At 35.7% G+C, this 24,890-nt stretch overlaps 1 protein-coding gene across 1 annotated transcript in view; it reads left to right on the top strand.

Moving 5' to 3' along the window:
• The window catches only part of LOC148953629 (integrin alpha-PS1-like), a 117,409-nt gene extending 97,892 nt beyond the window's left edge, over positions 1-19,517 (top strand). The window contains exon 7 of the mRNA XM_089087260.1: positions 19,309-19,517. Coding sequence (XP_088943386.1) covers positions 19,309-19,517 — 209 coding nt within the window. The remainder of the gene's footprint in view (positions 1-19,308) is intronic.
• Positions 19,518-24,890: the final 5,373 nt, after the last annotated feature.

The following is a 24,890-nucleotide window of genomic DNA, read 5'->3' as shown; positions in this document are numbered from 1 at the left end:
TTAGAAAAATGAAAAAAGAATCCTTGCTCCCCAGCATTTTTGTGAATTTGTGCCGTTGACCCTAAGTTTCTGGGGAAGGGACTGATCCTTCCCAAACTTTTATTGGAGGGGCATTGACCCTCTGGCCCCTTATACTTATAACCTACGGTAATGGTAACAGGCTAGGGGATGGCGATGCACTTTCCGTATATATATATATATATATATATATATATATATATATATATATATATATATATATATATATATATATATATATATATATATATATATATATATATATATATAGCGGTGCAATTTTAATGCAACAGCTTGGGTATAAACCCAGTCCTTCTCTCTTGTAGGCAAAGTGCATGCTTACATCTTAATTATAATTTAAGCTCCAAGATCGTCTTTTTATGCAACGGAATATGACTCTGGAGTCTGCAACTCATAAGATGAAAGATACTATATCCACAGGGGTTGCTCGTTGGCTGGTGAACAAGCTGATGGTGAAATCAAAACAATTAGGTTTCAGTTATGTCAGATCCCTCCTGCAGATGGTAGTGTGATCAAGAAATACCATCCATGTCAGCACGGAGCCTGACTGATCTGTCTTCGTAGCCGAGGGTTGTCCAGAACGCTCATATTAAATTATGCGCATCCCTTTCTACTGTTTTTTCTATTTCGTAAACAGAATGCGTATTTGTAATGGCATTTTCAGCATATTTTCGTCATTTCAAGTATTCCGACGAAAATAAGATGTTTCAAGCAAATAGTTCAGGAAGGATTCCTTTTCGATGAACTCATTTGAGGAGTGAAACCGGAAACCTGAGGGAATAGGTTTCCATTACGTGTTCCAACACGTGTTCACAAATATTTTGCATTTTTCGTTAATTTGCTTTACTTTTCATATGATCCACCTACTCTGAGCGTTTTTTTTTTTGTAAATTGGGCCCGTCTAAGAAATTTTTTGCCCCTTGCAAAAAATTTTGACTCCGCGCCAATATAGTTTCTGGGTATATATATATATATATATATATATATATATATATATATATATATATATATATGTATATATATATATATATATATATATATATATATATATATATATATATATATATATATATATATATATATATATATATATATATATATATATATATATATAAAGAACAACAGAAATAAAAACACACAACTACAAACAAAGGATAAAAAAATTATCAAAGATGCGAAGACTTCTGACATTCAGTAGAGAAATCAAAAATAAACTTCTTAATAACCCCAGCTGGGTTTGCCAATTGATACTTTCTTTGCAGAAAAGTTATTTGTTCAAGTTGGAAGTTCCATTAAAACTTTGCAAATTTAGAATAAAGGTGATAAACTTGCTTTCTCTTACCACAATTAAAAAAAAAAGACCAAACAGAAGCAAGGGCAAGTAAGTGAGGAGCTATTAGGCTATTATATAACTGAGAACGGTGAGCTCTACTCATGTTTGACACGTTTGAAACTAGGGAGGCATACGCAGCCCGGATCTTAATAGCATAGTTTTTCATTGCCGGGTTTACAGTTTCTTTCAGGTTATCTCCAATAGGCATGCTCAGGTAAGTAAGGCTGCTAGCTAAAGGAGCTTCAGAGCTAGATATACTTATTGAATTTTTATTTCTTTATAGTTGAACGGTAGAACAACTATTTTATCAGTATTAAAGCTCAAACCAATGTGTTCGTGCTCATCTTGGAGAAGCTGAAAAGTTGAAGAGCATCCTTGGAAATATATATATATATATATATATATATATATATATATATATATATATATATATATATATATATATATATATATATATATATATATATATATATATATATATATATATATATATATATATATATATATATATATAATTCATAGTTTGGCCCATTAATTGACGCCTTGATGGGGTATGGCCAGTGCATCCGGTTTGGGTTTACCTAGGAACATCTTTGGAGGCGGTAAGTCAAAAGTCTTTATGTCAAACAACGTCAATTTGACAGAATAAGGGATAGATGAAAAATGTCTTTTCCATCTTTTGACTGCTATTAAGGACGTACATGGCGATCCTTATAATGAGTCAGTCGGATGATCAATATCAGAAGTTCCCTATCCCTACTATTTTTGATAGTATAAAAGGGAACACATTCTCTTCTATAAGTAAGAAAAGAGGTTGTATGCGCTCTATGGAGGATATATAAGCTCTATACACATTCTGAAAAAAAAAGACTTTGATTGAAAAAGGTAAATGGGGCCACGTAAGAATGCTGTACTGCTCACGATCGATTTTAAGGTATCCAGCAACCATAAGATAAACCACTCTTCTAAAAGAGTCAGAGAAATATTACTCTTCAAATATATTGTAGGCGCGCAGTCCTTGTTTCCTCCTCGCCCCGTACGAAACTTCAGTATCTCTTACCAAAAAATTTTGGAATAGAGTAGGCTTAGAATTCCTTCTCCATAATAATTTTTGCATCATTCCTTATACTTTAGATTGTAATAGTGTTCTCTTTTGAGTGTCTAAAAAAAGGTACTGCAGTCACGGTCGTGGCGGATGTAAAGACTGCAGGCCGCTCATCCAAGAGAGCTCTAAATGTTTTTATTTCCCTAAAGTTTTACATCTAAATATCTCTTAGGGAAAAAGAACAACAATTTCTTATCGAATTTATATAGAATAGGGTTACAATTCCCTCATCATGCTTTTTTTTCCGCCTTAGAAAGGGCTCTTTCATTTGCTCTGCGTTTTCGGCGACATGTGTGAATGAGGATCAATGAACATCATTGTTCTGCTTCATCTTTCACAAGAACCTTTGGCCTGCGTGTAATATCATTTTGAAAGTCTTTGCCAAATTGCTTAAATGCCAGATACTGACTTTCACTAATGGTGATCTTGACATTCGTTCAAGTTGCTTAGTAGGGTGCCCACGTGAGGCGATGTTTGAAATTTATTGCGTCTAGCCCTTGACGATTTTTGTGGTTCATAATTTAGGTTCAGTTATTGCAGATTTGCGGAACAATTAATTTAAAGAACATTAGCCTCTTAACGACAATAAAATGTAACTAAGTACAAAATAATGTAATAAGGATAATGCGTATGTAGGACCAGGTTGCCATTTCAATGCAAAAAAGGATATGTATTAATGACGAATGATGGTCGAAAAAGATGTGTCTGATTGAATGGCAATTTTAGTTTATTTCTGGGGGGCCAATAATATCAATTTTTTAGTAATTTGAATAAGAAGAACCCAGAAATTCAGAAAATGTTATGATTTCTAGGAGGATTGAGGCCTCTCCCATGCATACGTCACAGGTATACTACCCGAAGAGTCTGTCGGACGACAGGTATACAAAGAAGCTGTATCGTATACTATCAAACAGTTCGTGGTAACGAACTGTAAGTAAGGAGTGACCCGGCTCAAAGGTAACCGAAACTCTAGAAAACGGGATTTTGATACCAATAGATACTTCAAAAGAATTAGATTTTAATGCTGATTTCAAATAAATAAGTTTCATCAAGTTTAGTCCTACCTATCAAAAGTTACGTGCCTGAGAAAATTTGGCTGCTTTTTCGAAAAAAGGGGGAAAGACCCCCTAAAAGCTATAGAACCTGAATGAAAATCACACCATCATATTCAGCGTATCAGAGAACCCTACCGTAGAGGTTTCAAGCTCCTATCTACAAAAATGTGGAATTTTCCATTTTTTGCCAAAAGAAAGATCACGGATGTGTGTTTATTTGTTTTTTTTTGTTTTGTTTTTTGTTTCTCCAGGGGTGATTGTATCGACCCAGAGGTCCTAGAATATCGTGAGAGGGCTCATTGGAACGGAAATCAAAAGTTCTAGTGTCCTTTTTAAGTGACCAAAATAAATGGAGGGCAATTAGGCCCCCTCCCACGCTCATTTTTTCCCAAAGTCACCCGATCAAAATTTTGAGATAGCCATTTTGTTCAGCATGGTCGAAAACATGATAGCTATGTCTTTTAGGATGACTTAATCCCCCGAAGTCCCCGGGGGGAGGGCTGAAAGTTATGAAATTTACCTAATGTTAACATATAGTATTGGTTATTGGGAAGTACACAGACGTTTTCAGGGGGGATTTTTTCTGGTAGTGGGGGTGGGTGGGTGGGTGGGTCGGGGGTTATATGGGAGAACCTTTCCATGGAGGAATTTCTCATGGGAGAAGGGACATTGCTATGAAGGGGCGTCAGATTTCCCAGCATTATTTAAAAAAAAGATCAGAAATTAAATATAAAAAAACAAGTTTTTCAACTGAAAGTAAGGAGCAACATCAAAACTTAAAACGAACAGAAATTACTACTTTTATAATTGGGTTCACCCCCTAGTCAATACTTTAAGCCAAAGATTTTTTTAGTACTTCATAAGAGCTATTTATTCTAAATAACGACCTTTGTGATTAAGGGGTAATTTTTAAAGAATTGTAAAGAAGGTAGGTCGGGGGTTATATGGGAGGATCTTTCCATGAAGAAAGTTTTCATGTGGGAAGAGACATTACTATGAAGGGGTGCCGGACTCCCCAGCATTATTTAAAAAAAATATCAGAAATCAAATATAAAAAAACAAGTTTTTCAACTGCAAGTAAGGAGCAACATCAAAACTTAAAACGAACAGAAAATATTACATATATGATTGGGTTCACCCCCTAGTCAATACTTTAAGCCAAAGATTTTTTTAGTACTTCATAAGAGCTATTTATTCTAAATAACGACCTTTGTGATTAAGGGGTAATTTTTAAAGAATTGGAACAAAATTCAAACTTTAGCTTAAGGAGCAAGGTATTGACTAGGGGGTGAATCCCCTAATATACGTCTTAAAAATATATGAATATAGAAGTTTGTTACGTAAGTTAATTCGTAAGTTACATGTATTTATTACTAATAAAAACGTTCGTAAGTAAAATTAAAACAAGTTCTGAGAAAGCCATTTAACCAAATAAAAGTAAAATTAATATGTAAATTTTGTTTTAATTATTCATGTAGCTTACGGTGAGCCAAAATCAAAACCTGTATTAATTCAAAAACGTTCAAAAATTAAACAAAAAAAAACAAGTATTTTTAACTGAAAGTAAGGAACGACGTTAAAATTTAAAACGAACAGAAATTATTCCGTACATGAAAGAAGCTGTCCTTTCCTCAACGCCTCGCTCTTTACGCTAAAGTTTGACTTTCTCACTACTCTATTTTTTTTAAACAATAAAAAACTTTAGCGTAAAGAGTGAGGCGTTGAGGAGCGGACAGCTCCTTTCATATACGGAATAATTTCTGTTCGTTTTAAGTTTTAACGTCGTTCCTTACTTTCAGTTAAAAAAAACTTGTTTTTTTTTTGTTTAGTAAGGACTGAAAACCTACACGTCTTTAATAAGAAGGATTCATATCAGGTATGTTGTTTATCCGTGGTGAGATTGTTTTTAGAGCTACAGATTAGGGATTGAGTGGGATTTGCTGACATAGACAATTATATAGGTGTATGATCTAAAATTTCATGGTACCGGGATTAATTTAATGAATTAGTTAAGTTACATTAATTACTCGCAATTTGTATTTTTGTTTGTCGTTAGTTGTTAAGTGGGATTTTCGTTTTTTTGGGTGTAATTTCGGTGTTTTCAGGCGTTAAAGGATAGCTGTATGTGGACTACCCCATATTTAGTAGTAAATCTAATTATCCAGTACTAGAACATCCAATAGTAGATTATAGTAGACTAATCTGCAAAAAGTTTGTGCTCTGGCCCTCTTTCGATCTTTGAAAGATGGTACGGTGCATAGTTAGCGGGTGCCTGGGTGCACGGCCCTTGTCTTTCAGGAGTCATATTTAAATATGTTGCTCCTTACTTTCAGTAGAAAAAAACATGTTTATTTTTATTAAATATCAGAAAAGACGCAGCTGAGTAAACCCAGAACAAAAAAAGCTTTGCCGGTGCGTCATCAATATAGATATAGGCCTAATTTATATAGTTTTTAAATTTATGGTATAATGTATTTATAGTATAATTATAATTTATAAATGTGTATAGAAAGAAAGCCAGTATTCTTGTTATTGGGCTTCATCTTTTTTGACCACAAGATGGTATTCGATGTAGGCCTATGGGTAATAACTGGTATTCGTTGAATTGGATTAGCCTACCATTTGTAACACTGAATTAACTCGTTCCTGCTCGGAGAGGGACAAGGGCGAAGAATTGGTCCTTAAGGTTAATTCGGTGTTTTTCTGACTTAGAACGCCTCCACCCAGGAAATATCTGTTCCCTACCCGGCCCAAGAGCCATACATATTTGCATATCTGTGATTAATGTCGGCCACAGAAATTAATTGATGTCTTAATACAGCAGATTAAACCCAATAAAACCCCATCCTTTTATCCTAATCCTTAGCCTAATCGCTGCCATAGAGCACGCCACAATTGCCAATACTCCACAAATTAGTCATCAGAGATAATCGATCTGGGTCATTCTTTGCAAATACGTATTTACTGTAATCACGCAATTTTGTCAATATTGCCTGCTTATCGCTGTTAGCAAATTGTAAGTATCAAATATTTGTTAAGTCGAATTTGGCTTTGTTCTATTCATTGTTGCCCTAAAACCATTTATTATAATTCTTTTGTCGGCTTGTAAGTTGGCATGTGAAACAGGGTTGCCGAGATAAGTTCTTCTCAAAATGTAGTTATAGCAGCTATAGTGAGGCTAAACATCAAGCTGTAAGGTTATTATACATTAGAATTTTACTCCTCCTCAACAGATTGTAGCGCAACTTCAACAGCAATCTACAGTGTTTAAGAGCTTAAATCGGGTTCATAGCCGAATTTTTGGGGAGGACTTGCCAAAACAATATTTGTTTAATATCTTAATATTTGTTTAATATCTTAATATTAATATTTGTCCTTTTTTTACCTTTTCAGTTTTTATTTTCCACTCCATTTTTATTTTTGTATATTTTAATTGTTTTTATAAGTCACAAAATAAAGTCTGTCAATCTGCATATTGAAAAAAGTGACATGAATTAAGCTTAAAATGGACAGAAATTATTAATTATATGAGAAGGGTTGCCCCCTCCTCAATACTTCACTCTTCAAGCTAGTTTTTTAGTACTTTTAAAAAAAGCTTCGTATTGTTTTGATTAAACGGCCTTTGTGTTACATGAGTCGTTCTTAAAGAATTGGGACAAAAAGTCAAACTTTAGCGTAAAGAGCGAGGTACTGAGGAGGGACAACTCCCTCACATACCTAATAGTTTTTGCTCGTTTGGCCAGGAAATCCGGATCCCCCTTCATAGAAAATTCCCTCGGAGAATTGCTAAATGGAAAGTCCTTCTCACGTAAAATACCCCCCCCCCGCTAGAAAGCAGTCCCATGGAGAATTTCTCTTGTAGAAAATCCCCCCCACCCGAAAGATCCTCGAGACAATTCTAACCCGGTGAAAATTTCTCCGTACAATTACCCTCAACATCTCCACATATACAATTGAGTCAGCAAAGAGAATGTAAGACAAATAAAAAGAATTTTGTATAGGAATACTTGCACATTCCCCTGTGTAAAATTTCCCTGAAAAGTTCACCGCCCGGAAACTTCCCTCCCCACGGACAATTCCCCTCGTTGAAAATTCCTCTAGCAGAAAATCTCCCCCAAGAAATGTCTGTTTACTTCCCAATAACAAATACTATACGTAAACAATGGGCGAAATTCATAACTTACAGACCTTTCCCCAGGGACTATGGGGGTAATTTTATATCCAAAGACCAAAGGCATGGTTATTAGACCTTTCAACACTACTTAGCAAATGATTATCTCAAAATCTTGATCGGACGACTTTGGGGAAAAAGAAGCGTGGGAGGGGAGCTAGTAGCGCTCTGATCTTTTCGGTTACACAAAAAGGGCACTAGGACTTTTAATTTCCGATTTTTAGAGTAATTACTTAGAGTAATTATTATTAAGAGTAATTAGTCCTTATTTAAAGTTTGCTACCACGAACTGTTTGATAAATCAGTTGCTAGTTGCTAGTATGAGACAGAAACTGCATTTTTATATCCCCCCCCCCTTTATCTCTCTCTCTCTCCCTATAGTAGGACTGGAAATATTGTAATTTTTGAAACGGATTTATTAGCTAGTATGAACAAAATTGGATGTCCCTTCTATTATCCCTTTCCTTCCCTAGATGCATCTTCAATCCATTTATGGGTCATTCTCCAGGACTTTTTTTCTTTCTCAATCTACAGCAATCGATTCACTTTGATTTACGACGGTCAATGTATAATGTACTATATGTGTACAGATGAATCCTGGAAAAATTTGAGATATTCTGGAGAAATAGCAAAAATTCGAAATTTCAAGGGGACTTGCCCTAAGGCTTTATTCCCATACAAGCCCGATAATACTTTGACACGTGAAAGGCTTAATTTCAAAAGACGATAACAACCTTAACGTTACTATTTTAGATTTTGAACCCCCTGGCTTTCTTGTTTATGGGCGTGATTCCTACTCTCGCCTTTGGAAGGCTGAGTTATAGAAGACGACAAAAAACTAACGTCAAAATTTTGAAGAGGATGACTGTTCATTTCTTATCCTTGTCAACCCTTGTCCTCTTTTCTATTTGTTCATCTATTCCGTAAGCATATTCTTGACGGGCTGACAATGGGGAAGAGGCTTTGCTATTCATGGATCAAGTTGGGGTAAAAATGAAAGTTTGACAGAAGCTATCCACAAGTCTGAAATGTGTTTGAAAAGAGATAAAGGCTATTCTCCTTTAGTCAAAGTTTCTCGATGGCTGACAGGAAGACGCAAGCAATGCATTAGGCCTGAAAAAAGTCTTTCTGTCTTGGACCTCTTAGCTAGCGTGATGGGTTTTCCACTTTGGTAGAAGTTGAAGTTTACTACGCTAAGGCTGCCAAAACTTTTTTGGGGCCGGAGTGTCAAAATGAGTAAAAGAAGGATACTTTTGGTGACTCTCTGGTTAAATTTCATTTGAACTGAGAGTCAGGATCCTCCCTTTCTAAATGCTTGTTTATGATTCTTTTTTTTCTGGCTGTCAGTGGTGCATCATTTTAATTTTTTGATTTTGGACAGTGTTGCCAATTTATAGAAAGTAAAGAAAATGAGCAAGCCACTAAAAACGGGAAAAACATCTAGCTGTGATAAGAGAAAAGCGGGCAAAAAAAGCATCTAAGTTTTTCGTGCGTAAAGGTAAAAAAAAAAAAAATTAAAAATGTTTGATTGAAAAAAAAGTGTATGTTTTAAAAACGTGGCCTTTTTAGACCTCAAAGTTTCCAGATGTCACCCAAGGGGAAGACGTGTAAAAAAAAAGAAAACAAAAAGTAAAAATGCCCTTTGGCAACCGTGTATCACCAGCGGTGGGGTGTGCCATGATTGGTGAAACAAGTGGCGATCGGAGATATATTTCAGCTAGTGGAAAGTAGGCAACCCCTTCAGCTAGCGTCAAATATGAATATCATTTCGTCTAAATGTAGGGGGCGTAGACAAGGCACATGCAATGGCCTGAAAATGAAACGGTTTTTTTTCGCGATTGATTGTTTTTTTTTATACGATTTTTATGTCAGGTTTGTGGTCTGCAAGATGACTTGCAAGGGGTAAACCGTACGATTAGAAGAGGATGTGAAGGAACCTTATGTGTTCATGTACAGGGAGTTGGAAGCGTTTGACACTGAATTTGGTGTTACCCTCAAAAATAAAACTTTAATCCTTTTGACCCTAAAGTCGTTTTTGAGGTTCAACATACCCCTTTTGGAAAGTTTCTGGTCTCTAGAATCCCTCTAAAAATGGTAATAGCTTGCGGGGTGAAAATATGTCAGTCTAAATGAAAGGGGGACTAAAACTGACAATTTTTATGACATAAAGGTGGTCAGTAATCCATTCTTATTCATGTTATGGTCAGTTTTACTAGATGCTTAAGTAGAAGATGTCTCAACCAAAAACCAAATGTGTCAATATTTCTACGAAGTGATATCAAAGATATCTCAACGAAAATGCTTCGAAAGTGTGGTTTTTCAATATAGATTCGCTTTGAAAAGAGCTCTGATTAAAAAAAAAAATAATTCGTAACCTCCAAAAAACAAAAAAACGCGAAAATTATGCTCTGGCAAAACTAGTGATGGCTTCCATAAATATACTGACTTTTAAGACTGTGCGGGGGGGGGGAGGTTGTTGTCCTTAGCATAATTAAACCAATTGGATAATTCACCTTATACCTGAACAAATCTCCACTACGTTTGTTAGCAGTAAACTTTATTATTTACTTGGGGTTTTGACGTCGCTAAGTTGTGCTTAGCCTACATCATGAATGTAAAACAAGTGTTGCAACGTGTGTGGTGATACTCTTGTTTGCCAAGGTTCATCTCCTAATTAGCACAATTTAGTTGTCTAGTCAGGCTTATAAATGGGAAACAGGTGCCTTTTAAATAAAAATAAGCTTGTTTATCAGGGCGCTAGTTTACGAAAATACACGGGGGGGGGGGCATCTTCGATTTTTTAATGATTATGTTACTGTGATTGCCCGAAATCTGGTTAATGTCGACATTCACAGGGGAATGTTCGAAATTCCTTTTTCTTTGTTTGGATTCAATTAGCTTTTAGCTTATTAACTTATTTGCGAATCCGCTTTTTCAGTCTTATACAAGCCTAGATGGTAAAAGTTAAGGTTAGGTTAGCCTTGGTTACAAACCTCAGAAACGGGTTGGAACCCTAACCTAACCTGTTATCGTCAGACCTTACAGAAAATTGAAAAAGTGGAATGGTATTACTGACTAAACTCAAGGAGAAAAAAAAAGTATTTCGGACATTCATTGGTGAATGTCGACATTCACAGTGGTGTCGTTTTTTTCGGGGGGGGGGGCAGTTGCCCCTAATAATTGGAGAAAAATTATTATACAACCCATGCCCCTTGACTCACCTGATGGAAACCCCTCTTGCGCCCTCCCCCATAAAAATGCTGGAGTTGTGCCCCTGGACATAAACAACACACAAAACAATTACACAAAAATTGTACTTTTCAAAATGTAGTAGGCTAGGGACAATTTAATTCCATGAAAATACCAAAAAGGGTAATTATTATAATCTGGGGTAATTATTATAATCTGAAAGAGGCGGTTACAACCATGTCCCCCTCTATTTAGCATCCCTGTTGTCTATAATAATTTAAGTGAGGAGTATTTTAGCTTTTTTGTGTAGCTATAAGAAATTTGACTGAAATGTATTTTACCAACAGGCTGCGTCTTTTACGACTCGTCGCAGCACTAAGTTCTCCTACGGCCGAAATATCTGCGCCCCTGGGCGTATCTAGGATTTTTAATTTAGGGGGTATCTACAGAAGAATCTTTAAAAAAAGCATCAAAAATTTTTGTATATGCTTTTTTGTTATGTTTTCACGAGTTGGACAAATATTTCAGGGGAGAAGGGCTGAAACCCGTTCCCTCCTCTGGGTACGGCTTTGGCTGCACGTTCTACTTAATCTGATGGGTAGTTCTTTTCGTAACATTAGGATAGTTTATAATGGTCATTGGATTGTCTAATATGCTCCCATATTGATCTACTTGAAATTTTAACATTTGTTCTGGGGGAGGAGGAGGAGAATTCTCGAAGACACCAAAGCGAGGGGCTTCCATCATCTTCTAGTGTTCTGGTATGCTCTCTAATGCTCCCAACAGGCGTGTGGAAACCTTTTACTATTCATTTCTGGTGATGTCTGGGTTTACATTGATAAACATCTAATATAGGTACTGGTAAGCATGTAGCCGAATTGTTCAGAGCTAAGGGTTCACGTGGGAGGAGATAGAAGAAGAATGTCTTTACTATAAACTATTCATTTATTCTACAAAGTATGTCTTTTTACATGGTTTGAAAACAAACACAAGAGAAGAACTTCACAGAAGTACTGCACGAGAGGAACTACTTTAAACACTTCAGAAATCCGATTATAAATGATTTCCAAGGTCCCTAGAAACACGTTATACTATATTAAAATTGACCAAGTTCTACTTTCTGCTATTATAAACCTAGTTTTTCTGATTCCCATTTCCATAAGACAAAGCATCATAAATTCTATAAGCCTGTGTTTTACTGGGGGTTCTAGAATCCAATGTACATTGCAAGATAACTTTGACCCACGTTGCATCAAAATTGGGTGGCATGTTTCCTGTTCCAAGACTTACATTCAAAAGTTTACAAGTGTATAAAAAAAACTATTTTGGAGGAGGTCTGCATTTAAGTGTGGCCCGAATTCGAAAATATAAAAAAGACGTAAACAATATGAAAAATATAGATGAATCTTAAAAATGGTGGTACCTTTTTTGGAGGGGGTGCCTCTAAAAGAGGGCCTCCCACTGTGTCTGAGCATTTTTGTGTGTATCTAACGGTATAGACATGGAACTAACCCCCCTCCCCACTCTGTGTACGTGCCTGCTCACGAAGAGAGGTGAAATTTAACAATTTCTTATTAAATTTTGATAGGATTCGACGTCTTTATATATTCCCACACTAAGTCACCCCATCAGCTTTCATATTGTACGCTAAGTCGAAATAAACTCCCCAATAAGAAGGGAGAGTAAACTAAAACACAATTCTGCACATGGCTCTCATTTCCAGCAGATCATGCAGAAGAGCGTTTAAGTTGTAACTTGTTACCTAGCAGTTGACATGTCATTAATAAAGCTGTCTCCTAGCTTAATTAGTCTACACCGATTATGGTTTGTAGTTTATAACACTTGGAGAGATTAAACATAATTTGCAAAACACGGTCTTTTTGGTTCGTAGACTCATTCCCGCTGCGTATAAAACAGATTGTAGTATGAATAATTTATGCAAGCCATCAACAATCGTTTAACCTCGAGTGATGACAGACATCTTCTCGTTTACATCCATCCCATTTGCTGAAAGTGGACTGACTGATTGTAAGGCTCAACTTTTATTCATGCTGGCCATCATTTATAAGGAGAGGGGGTAGTTTTGGAAGGGACATGGCCCATGTTTGCCTGAAAACCTGTGTATGATTTAATCGAAAGTAGGTACTGAGTATAATCAAAAAGCATATCCATCTTTAAGGTTACTTGGTAATATTAGATGGCGTTAATCTTCTTAAGCAAAATTAAAAAACAAAAATATCTGTAAATACAATCCGACAAGCAGCAGCTCTGTTATCGATACTGAGTAGAATTAAAAAGCATACGCATCTTTGGCATTTCGCTACGTAACGTTAGATGGCAAGCACAAATTTTTTTTGCAACCCATCAAAAATCGTTTAGGCTCGAATGATGACAGATATTGTCTCGTTTAGATGCGAAGTGAAATGACTGATTCATATATATATATATATATATATATATATATATATATATATATATATATATATATATATATATATATATATATATATATATATATATATATATATATATATATATATATATATATATATATATATATATATATATATATATATATATATATATATATATATATAGCTCAGATTTTTTCGACGTTATTTTTATTTTAATGTGACATTCTTGCAAAATTGAGGATAGCAATCAAGAGCGGATCCAGGATTTTTGTTCGGGGGGGGGGTACTAATTTTCGACTCGGTTTTCGACCAATTTTTACTAAGATTTTACTAATTTTCGACTCGGTCAAGAATTTCGGGGGGGGGGGTTCAAACTGGGTACCCCCCCCCCCCCTGGATACGGCCTTGATAGCGATCCAGATGCGACGGTGGTGTTGCTCTTCCATCACAACGTAACGCCGGAGACATGGAAATTCAACTTGAGACATGCTCAGAAAAGGCAGAGGAAACAGAGCGAGACAAGAGCGCGAAGCTGAAAAATCCTGACGGGTCATGATTGAAATCTTGAAATGAACTTCAATATTAAGCTAATATGAAAAATGTGTCGAGATTTTTGATTTTGAGGAGTTTAGTTGATGTCTGCAGGGCTTAGTCGCCCTTCAACCGCAATAATTTACTTGGATTTGGCATGCAGTATGGATGTTAAGGGGGTGACTCTTATAGAGGGTACTTTTAATGACTGCTGCTATGCAAAAAGTTATCTATGTAAAAAGTTAACATGAATCTATTTTGTGCCCTTCATTTTCCCTTGTATTAATAGATTTTGGAGAAAAAACATTCTATCTATTAGTCTATAGTGAATACAAGTCATTGTATGTGTTATAATGAATGATGAATGTCGACATTCACCAGTGAAAGTCCGAAATGCCCTTTTTTCTCCTTGGATATAGTCAGCGTTGCCAGTGAACGTTTTCAGTTTTATGCAAGGTTTGATGGTGATAGGCCAGGTTAGGTTGTTAACCAAATTCTGAGATTTGTAACATAACCTAACCTAACTTCAACTTTTACCATCAATGCTTGCAAGAGACTGAAAACGCCGCCGACTTTTCGGCGCGGCTTCGGGGTCTACTCCTAATATTGATCCATACGTAAATGTCTATTATTACAACCATGAGAAAAGAGCGTGAAGATATAATAATAAAAGACTTTAGTAAGTTTTTTTTTAACAGTTTGTGTATGTAATCAAAAGAGTAGCTTTGTTTGCACTAAATCACATATTGGTTAGGCTGTTTAATTATGGATGTGGTTATTTAATGCCGTGGGATACTATCTCTGCCTCAGTAGAAAATTGAATACTTCATGAAAATAAATGGGATGCTAACTCTGTTTAAAGGAGAAAAGTGAATATTTATGGCAAGAAAATGGCGTTGTTGCTTATTCCTAATATCAAGGCTGGTTTGAGCTTTTGGCACAGGGATACAACATTACCAGGCTGTTTTTAATATTTTAGGTAAGGCAAATCTTCATTAATGCAGTTGTTACAACAAAATTATAACTGTAGCTTTCGGAGAGCAGAGCTTGATGTGTCATAAGTAATGGCTAATTGCATAAGCTTAATTCATAAGTAATTGAAATGTAATAGAAAGTAACACAAGCATTACAGATAAAATAAGACAAGTAAAAAAAGTAGCAGTAGGCAAAAAATCAGAGGCCATCCCAGCGCGGGCACAAATCAATCCAAAATTAAGACTAGAGGTCTGTTGGAGAAATTTTACATGGTTAGAACGTTTAGTCGTCTGCTTGAGATTCTTGAACGTTCTTCTTTAAAGAACCTTGACAGTAGACCCCAAAGCCGCGCCGAAAAGTCAGCGGCGCGCCGCCGAAAAAAAACGGTGGTGCGCTGCCGAGCTTGCAACAGTGCACTGACGCCGCCGCCTCTGATTCTTACGGCGACAGCGTCAGTAATTCGCCGCCATTTTTTTACTCTCTTATTTCTTATCGGTATCAACCTCCAAGCTTCAACCGTCATCCCAGCTAATCTGTTTCTTAAAGATAAAAACTGTCATCTTGTGCTTGTCATGTACGTCGGTTCTTAGGAAGAAGAAGGAGAAATTTTTCTTGAAACAAAAATTCTACCTTCCACTTTGAAATTCTATTATTTTTTTTCTTTCTGATTTTTCGGATGAAAAGAGGTAGGTAAAAGAGCATTAGGCAATTCCGGATGTTATCTGGAAAAGAGCTAGAGCTAGGTATAGAAATGAATCACATTTTTTTTGCGCAGTGAGAAGAGCACATTGGAGTTGAAGTAGCCTTAAACTTTAACTTTAAATTTCATCACTCGACCACTTCTTTCAGAAAAGAATTTTGGAGGGTTATTCAGTGTTGATAAGAAAAGAGGGTAAAGGTGCAGTTTAGTTCCCCCTGTAGTGTAGGACGCATAGGCCATACGGTAAAGGTGCAAATTAGTTCCCCTTATAAAAAAGCTTATTTCTGCAGACACAAAGAAGAAGCACATTTGCAGCATTCTCCCAAGGTCCAATGCTAGTATGGATTCAGATGCAAAGTATGTTCTTGGAAGAGATCTTGCTTTGCTGTGTGCACAGGATAATCTTCCCTTCAATATTGTAAATAGAATAGGCTTTTCACAGTTCTTGTGGAAAGTATGATATTGTTGAAGATGTAGAAGACTTGCCAAGTGAAAGAAACATTGCCATTTCCTGCTTGCAGGACATATATTATGCAACGTTCACAACAGTAAAAAGATCATTGGCAACAGGGTAGAGTTTAGAAGTGAAGCTATGGCTACGGATATCTGGACGGATAACCACCGTCATCTTAGCTATCAGCGTCACAGACTCATGTCCATCACTCCAAATTTTGAGATGAAGAATATAACTACTTTCAACCAACTGTTTTGGTGATGAGCGACATACAGCTGACAACATTAGAAAAGAATATCGTGCATGTGAAGCTTTTTGACATTGGAGGGAGGTGCAAATGTAGCAAATGGTGCAAATGTGATTAAGGTGCAAATGCAGTAAGATTCTGAACAATTCTGGACGTGAAGTCAAGAGATTGTGTTGGACATGGGCTTCACAATCTGATCACAGCTGATGGAGTGTCAAAAGTTACAGAGGTTTGTGATTTGGTGAGAAAGGCTAGACTTATTGTCAAAGCCTTGACTTACAGAGGCTCTGATTTAAGCCGTGAATTCGAAAAACAGAAATCCGAAGTTTTTTTGTGATTGAGGAACTGAGCAAGCTTGATCAGGTTTTAGATGCAGACTTAGGGCTGCCCATTGTTCATGTGGCCGAGGAGGCCGGAAAAATTTCGGCGCGTCTGGCTGTGTGCCGCCACCGATATTAAATACCACGTTCGCCGCCGTCGTGTCGGCGCGGTGCGGCTTCAGGGACTACTTGACAGTCATACTCTCAAAGACTGGCTCTCCACAGTTTTACCTCACGTGAATATCTAATAAACGTTGGGCAAACTCATGGTTGTTCTGATCCATTTGGCTGACGATGTCGCCCCTTGCAGCTGTTCTCGGCCCATATGGAAATTAAATACAAATGAAAAGTGGAACGAACAGTCAGTTTCAGTGTACGGAAGACAGAAGAGCTATCAGTCAACCAGCTGTACGTCTTGTATCGACAACTCTGCTTCATCTTTAAAGGTTAGGCTATTGATTCAGTTCAATACTTTATTTGAGGAAAAAAAATTACATATTACCAAAAAAACAAACAATTAAGAAAAGAAACAAAGAAAAAACACAAATAGCTAGTTTTGAGAAGCCCATACAGCTCTAGCAAATCAGGAGGGTCGTAAATTCATAAGCAGCAACGGTATAGTTATCAGATGAAGTGATTCTTCCACAGAGGACGTAAAAGCGTTGACGTACTGCTGTTAAAACATATCGTAGTAGCACTAGCATAGTAAGACAGTATAGTAAGACAGTAAAAATGTAGGGGATCATCATGCGTGCTTCTATGATCACGCAGTTTCACTCGAAGAATTAAAAACATGAGTTAGACCCAATATAGTTGTTAATAGTCGTTTCTTGAAATATGTGAGTTCGAGCCACTTTGCGGTAACGATGCTAACAGTTACTAATTATTTCACATTGCCATTCTGCAACACCAGCTGCTTAACGTAAGTATGTTAAATGATCTATATATGGTTAACTAAAAATAATCTACCAATCAGATTGAGTGACAGGCCTACTTTGCCAATGGAAAACCACTGTAGGAATGAAAAAGAATCTTACCATCTTTCGAGTAAGACTGAACTGACGGGAGTAGCAGGTTATTTCTGAAATAAACTGGCCTGAAAACAGGGTGAATATGAGCGTCATCAAACAAATGCACATTATACTGTAAATACAATCAAAACAACGAAATTCTCTCTGAAAGGACAGATTATTACCACATAATCTAAGCAGCATGATGAGTTTGCCCGACAGTACTTGTGGCGAAAACACGCACACTTTAATTTTGGAGAGTTGTATTGGATAAAATGATCAACAGCAGCTCTCACAAATCATTTTTGGTGTTGGAGGATGAGTAGCTAATACAACAAGGTCATCAGAACAACTTAAGATATAGATATATTTCTCAAAAAAGCCCCATGGGCCATGGATAATACAAATACAACAAAACGCATAAAACATAATAATAAGTTCAAACCCTTTTGAAAATAACAATACGATAGAAAACCCTCCATATGTCTTATCCCCACACTCACAAAATATCCCAAATTTATAATACCTACTTTGTAACTACTTCCTATTGTATTTTCTAAACACCTTCTATCCATGACATCCCTCCCAAAAATTTCTGTTCTAAGTACCTTCAGTTCTTCACAATAACACATAAAATGTTCTAAATCTTCAGACTCCTCGCTTATCGGACAAGAGAAGGGACCACTCCGTACCTTAATTCTCCCTAAATACTTTCTTCTCCCCCCAAGCGGCATAAAATTCCCTCTTACTAATAAGACCCATTTTAAAGTATCATTTTGGAGCCCAAATTTTAGATATATTTCTTCTCTCGAGGCTTTTTTAATGTTTCTATATATTCCGAGGGATTGTGACTTAACCTTGTCTTCTTGCCAAACCTGGATCTCTTGATCTTGTAGCACTTTTTCCACAGCTTTTGCAATAAATCGTGTTTCCACCCCTGGTCCAATACCGTCATTCCACCAGCTTGATAGCCAGCTTGATTAACGCAAGTTTGCGTTAATTAAACTAGCTCCTAACGCAAGTTTATCGGATAAACCTATTTTGCGCCCCTCCCCCCTGAAAAAGTCCTGGATCCGCCCCTGGTTGTTAATAGTTGTTAAGTTGTTAATGCATATAGATCCAATATGATAACCATGTCCTCTAGCGCCGATAAAGTTATTATGAACCGGACAATGCATCGTAAAAGAATATCATAGGACTCATCTCTCTCAGAGGCGTGGGTTCAAGGAAATTTAGGGGAGACGGGGCAAAATTTATTTTTCTCTAAATCTATGGGAGACAATTTTGCTGTTTTTTTATTTTTACAATGAACGTACCAAAAACATGTGTTTCAAAATCTTGAGTTCATTGATGTGGCGTAACGTCTCATCTAAAGTTGGCCTCTTTCAAATCCTCGTCTGAGTTATCATTAGCTCTAAATGCATACACTCACTAGGCAGGGGGAGGGGGCTGCAGGCTTGTGTACCAATCCTCTTCCCCGCTAGAAGTCTATTTTTTTTACAATTCCAGCTAAAATGTTCGTATATTTCCCGCTTAGGTCACCGATTTTTGGTGTTTTAAGCTATATTATTATGTTTTTTTTTTGCATATTCTTTAATTGTTTGTTGAAATTTACTCTGACAGGTATTCTGTGAAATATAACGACGTTTTAGTAACCACAACCGTTGTGATAGGAGCTCTCCGCAGAGCTACTCTGTCCCTCTCCCATTGTCTGTCCATTACATCAGTACCCTCTTTCCTCTCTTTTAATTCTGTCTTTTTCCAGGTATGTCGGTGACAGGTGGTAAGTTTTTCTCTGGGACTATGGCATATGCCGCCGGGGCCCCTCGTGCAAACGGGACAGGACAAGTGGTGCTGGCGACTAAACCAAGTCGTGACGCTGTAATGAACATTCGTCTGGTGCTAAGTGGTGAACAGTTTGCTTCTTCTTTCGGCTATGAACTTGAAACTGCTGATATAAACGGTGACGGGTAAGTCTCATATAATGCATTTTTTTCACTATATTCACCGAAAAATGTGGCTAGCACTGCATAGCATATTGCTGATGTTAACTGTGCCTTATTATGTATTATGTGAATGTAGCTAATGTGACTTCAAAAAAGTATTGTGGCTAATATGAAGTGGCTTTTATTAAATATGGCTTACACTGCAAAATGTTTCCATTATTGATGGTTCAAGTATGGACATGTTAAAAAGGTTAAAAAATCTTCAGCTGTGGTTTATCAAAAACCGCAATGTGACTTGTTTTTTGGAAAGCTGGAAAGACCATACTAGTCCCGCAAATGAACCAAGTTCTATCGATTGGTTTAATCTCAATCCACCTAATTATTTGGTTCTTATTCTTTTTGTAAGACCATTCCTTTAGAAAGGATCTTGATTCATCTTTTCTCGCTCACAGAGGTAGTTGGAAAGGGAGCTTTTGACAATATTAAGTAAAAAAAAACAATGTATTTTTAACTGAAAGTAAGTTTTTTACATTAAAACTTAAAACGAACAGAAACTATTCCGTATATGAAAGGGGCCGTCCCCTCCTCAACGCCTCGCTCTTTACGCTAAAGTTTTTTTTATAATTTTAAAAAATAGAGTTTGTGAGAAAGAGTCAAACTTTAGTGTAAAGAGTGAGGCGTTGAGCAGGGAACAGCCCCTTTTATATACGCAAAAATTTTTGTTCGTTTTAAGTTTTAATGTCGCTCCTTACTTTCAGTTAAAAACAACTTGTTTTTTATTTAATTTCTGAATGTTTTTGAATTAATACAGGTTTTGATTTTGGCTCAACGCAAATGAATAATTAAAACGAAAGTAGTAATCAACCTTATACTTTGCCAACGCCCCCGTACCAAACAGGTTTTTCTGGTAGGTATTCTATTCTACAGGTCATTACATCTTTGCCAAGAGATTTACGCAATTAATTAAACCTGTATTATAAAACCAGCGCGTCTTGTTTCGAGTTTTAACGGACAAGTTTTTTGATAACTTGATAGGTGATTTGAATAAAAGGAATTCAAATATTTTGTCTATGAAATAGAAGCTAACTCAATTTGCGAAAAGGTATTCCATTTGAACAGCTCTGATTGAATTGTCGCCGACAATGAGATTTAATCGCTGCTAAGCCTATTGTTATTGTGAAAGGGTTACTCAATTTACTTCTTAGTGTTAAATGACAGATTTCCAAATACGATCATTTTGAAAAGCAGACAAAAAAATTTGTTTGTCTCCTCATTTCTGTAGGGCAAGAGATAACTTAATTTACGTAGACAATGAACAATATTAATTAGTGATTAATTGTATCAATGGAGAAAAAAAAAGATTAAACTGATTAACATTTAAGGTAATCCCAAATGAGCTGTCAACTGAGGTAATTTGTTATAAATTTGAAAAATACCTAAAGACGAATCGGAAATGGTTGATTAACATTTTCAAAAAAAAGGGTAATGGGTTTTGCGAATTGGAGGAGATGGGGTGGTTATGCACTGTATAATACATAAGTGAGGTATTGGAGAGAAGGATCAAATTCTAGAGGATCTTACGGTCCCCGGGGGGGTCTACTTACTTTGGGCTGAGTTGCACGAAAGCTGAATAGTACGAGATTTAAGGAGTACGGGGTTTCAGTTGTATAGGGTTTCGCTTATACTGCGGTTCATTTACATAGAGGGTCCGTTTTCACGAGGGGGGATTTGCGATTTTGAGGAGATGGAGTGATAGTGTACTGTATAATACACAAGTGATGTTTTGGAGAGTATTGTCAATTTAAAATAGTTTAGAAATAAAGAAAAAAATTAACAAGAAATGGCTGAAAAGTGTTTTGAGGGAGATGGACTGCATGGAGGGTTGAGATGCACGAGAGTTCAGTTAAAGGGGGGGGGAGGGGAGGGGTACAGTTACAACGTTTGATTAACATTTGCAAAAAAAGGAGTAATGGGATTTGCGAATTGGAGGAGATGGGGTAGTTATGCACTGTATAATACACAAGTGATGTTTTGGAGAGTTAGGGGACGTGTGTGTCTCTTTGGGCTATGTGTGTCTCTTTGGGGCGTTTGAATCTTTTGGTCTGTATGTGTCTGTATGGGCGTTTTTTTGTCTCTTCGGGCTGTGTGTATCTCTTTAGCCTGTGTGTGTCTCTTTGGGCTGTGTGTGCCTCTTTAGGATGTGTGTCTCTTTGAGCAGTTTTGAATCTTTTTGGTCTGTGTGTGTCTCTTTTAGCTTTTTGTGTCGTTTTGAGCTTTGTGTGTCTCTGTTGGATGTGTGCGTCTCTTTGGGCCGTGTGCATCTCTTTGAGCTGTATGTGTCTCTTTGGACTGTTTGAATCATTTTGTTGGTTGATCTAGTTTCACTTTGGGTTGATCTAGGTTCACTTAGAGTGGCGCGCCACTCTAAGTGAACCTAGATCAACCCAAGTTTTTGGATATCTCTCTCACTATGACTCTGTTTCATCTCTGTGGGTGTGTTGTCTAAAAAACCAGTCTGGTTGAAAACGTGGAGTTTTCGTACTGCTCACTTTTTGCAATGTGTAAGAAGCAGTGGGGAATCCCCGCTCATTTGGAAAGGTGCCAAGGAAAGGCATGCAAATAGCATGTAGTTTCAAAACGTGTTTAATCACGTTTCTTGAATGAAGTATCTGTACTGTATATTCAAGAGGTGAAATCAATACAGAGATTGTTACTTACTTACAAATACTTTCATAATTTCTTGAATGAAATTTCCGTATTGTCTATCTAAGAGTTGACTTCAAGAAAAAAATTGTTACTTACTGAGAATTTTTTCATAATTTCTTGATTTAAATTTCTACATCATGTAGCTAAGTGAAAATTGTTTGTGATAAAGAGAAAAAAAAAGTTACTTACTTGCGATTTTTTCATAATTTCTTGAATGAAGTATTTGTACTGTATATCCAAGAGGTGGAATCAATAAAGAGTTTGTTACTTACTTAAAAATATTTTCATAATTTCTTGAATGAAATTTCCGTACTGTGTATCCAAGAGTTGACTTCAAGAAAGAAATGGTTACTTACTGAGAATTTTTTCATAATTTCTTGAAATTAATTTCTACATCGTTTATCTAACTCGTGAAATCAATAAAGAGTTTGTTACTTACTTAGAATTTTGTCATAATTTCTTGAACGAAATGTCTTTTTGTTTATCCAACAGGTGAATTCAAGAAAGAATTTGCTACTTAGTTACAATTTTTTCATAATTTCTTGAATTTAATTTCTACATCGTATATCTAACTCGTGAAAACAATAAAGAGCTTATTACTGACTTAGAATTTTGTCATAATTTCTTGAATGAAATGTCTTTTTGTTTATTCAACAAGTGAATTCAAGAAAGAATTTGCTACTTAGTTACAATTTTTTCATAATTTATTGAATGAAATTCCCGTATTGTGTATCCAAGAGTTGACTTCAAGAAAGAAATTGTTTCTTACTGAGAATTTTTTCATAATTTCTTGAATTAAATTTCTACACAAGAGTTGACTTCAAGAAAGAAATTGTTACTTGCTGAGAATTTTTTCATAATTTATTGAATTTTAAAAAATGAAATAAAGCTATGTCGACTTTGCATGTCTCTCGTGTTGTCTAAAAAAAAAAAAACCAGTCTGGTTGAAAACGTGGAGTTTTCGTACTGCTCACTTTTTGCAATGTGTAGGAAGCAGTGGGGAATCCCCGCTCATTTGGAAAGGTGCCAAGGAAAGGCATGCAAATAGCATGTAGTTTCAAAACGTGTTTAATCACGTTTCTTGAATGAAGTATCTGTACTGTATATTCAAGAGGTGAAATCAATAAAGAGATTGTTACTTACTTACAAATACTTTCATAATTTCATGAATGAAATTTCCGTATTGTGTATCTAAGAGTTGACTTCAAGAAAAAAATTGTTACTTACTGAGAATTTTTTCATAATTTCTTGAATTAAATTTCTGCATCATTTAGCTAAGTGAAAATTGTTTGTGATAAAGAGAAAAAAAAGTTACTTACTTGTGATTTTTTCATAATTTCTTGAATGAAGTATCTGTACTGTATATCCAAGAGGTGAAATCAATAAAGAGTTTTTACTTACTTACAAATATTTTCATAATTTCTTGAATGAAATTTCCGTACTGTGTATCCAAGAGTTGACTTCAAGAAAGAAATGGTTACTTACTGAGAATTTTTTCATAATTTCTTGAAATTAATTTCTACATCGTTTATCTAACTCGTGAAAACAATAAAGAGTTTGTTACTTACTTAGAATTTTGCCAAAATTTCTTGAACGAAATGTCTTTTTGTTTATCCAACAGGTGAATTCAAGAAAGAATTTGCTACTTAGTTACAATTTTTTCATAATTTCTTGAATTTAATTTCTACCTCGTATATCTAACTCGTGAAAACAATAAAGAGTTTGTTACTGACTTAGAATTTTGTCATAATTTCTTGAATGAAATGTCTTTTTGTTTATTCAACAAGTGAATTCAAGAAAGAATTTGCAACTTAGTTACAATTTTTTCATAATTTCTTGAATGAAATTCCCGTATTGTGTATCCAAGAGTTGACTTCAAGAAAGAAATTGTTTCTTACTGAGAATTTTTTCATAATTTCTTGAATTAAATTTCTACACAAGAGTTGACTTCAAGAAAGAAATTGTTACTTGCTGAGAATTTTTTCATAATTTCTTGAATTTTAAAAAATGAAATAAAGCTATGTCGACTTTGCATGTCTCTCGTGTTGTCTAAAAAAAAAACCAGTCTGGTTGAAAACGTGGAGTTTTCGTACTGCTCACTTTTGCAATGTGTAGGAAGCATTGGGGAATCCCTGCTCATTTGGAAAGGTGCCAAGGAAAGGCATGCAAATAGCATGTAGTTTCAAAACATGTTTAATCACGTTTCTTGAATGAAGTATCTGTACTTTATATTCAAGAGGTGAAATCAATAAAGAGATTGTTACTTACTTACAAATACTTTCATAATTTCTTGAATGAAATTTCCGTATTGTGTATCTAAGAGTTGACTTCAAGAAAGAAATTGTTACTTACGTAGAATTTTTTCATAATTTCTTGAATTAAATTTCTACATCATGTAGCTAAGTAAAAATTGTTTGTGATAAAGAGAAAAAAAGTTACTTACTTGCGATTTTTTCATAATTTCTTGAATGAAGTATCTGTACTGTATATCCAAGAGGTGGAATCAATAAAGAGTTTTTTACTTACTTACAAATATTTTCATAATTTCTTGAATGAAATTTTCGTACTGTGTATCCAAGAGTTGACTTCAAGAAAGAAATGGTTACTTACTGAGAATTTTTTCATAATTTCTTGAAATTAATTTCTACATCGTTTATCTAACTCGTGAAAACAATAAAGAGTTTGTTACTTGCTT

The sequence above is a fragment of the Artemia sp. Qi Xiang Cuo genome, chromosome 3 (genome assembly GCF_049724085.1).
Source record: "Artemia sp. Qi Xiang Cuo chromosome 3, ASM4972408v1, whole genome shotgun sequence".
NCBI classification, from domain to species: Eukaryota; Metazoa; Arthropoda; class Branchiopoda; order Anostraca; family Artemiidae; genus Artemia; species Artemia sp. Qi Xiang Cuo.
This window is presented reverse-complemented; position numbering and strand designations above follow the sequence as displayed.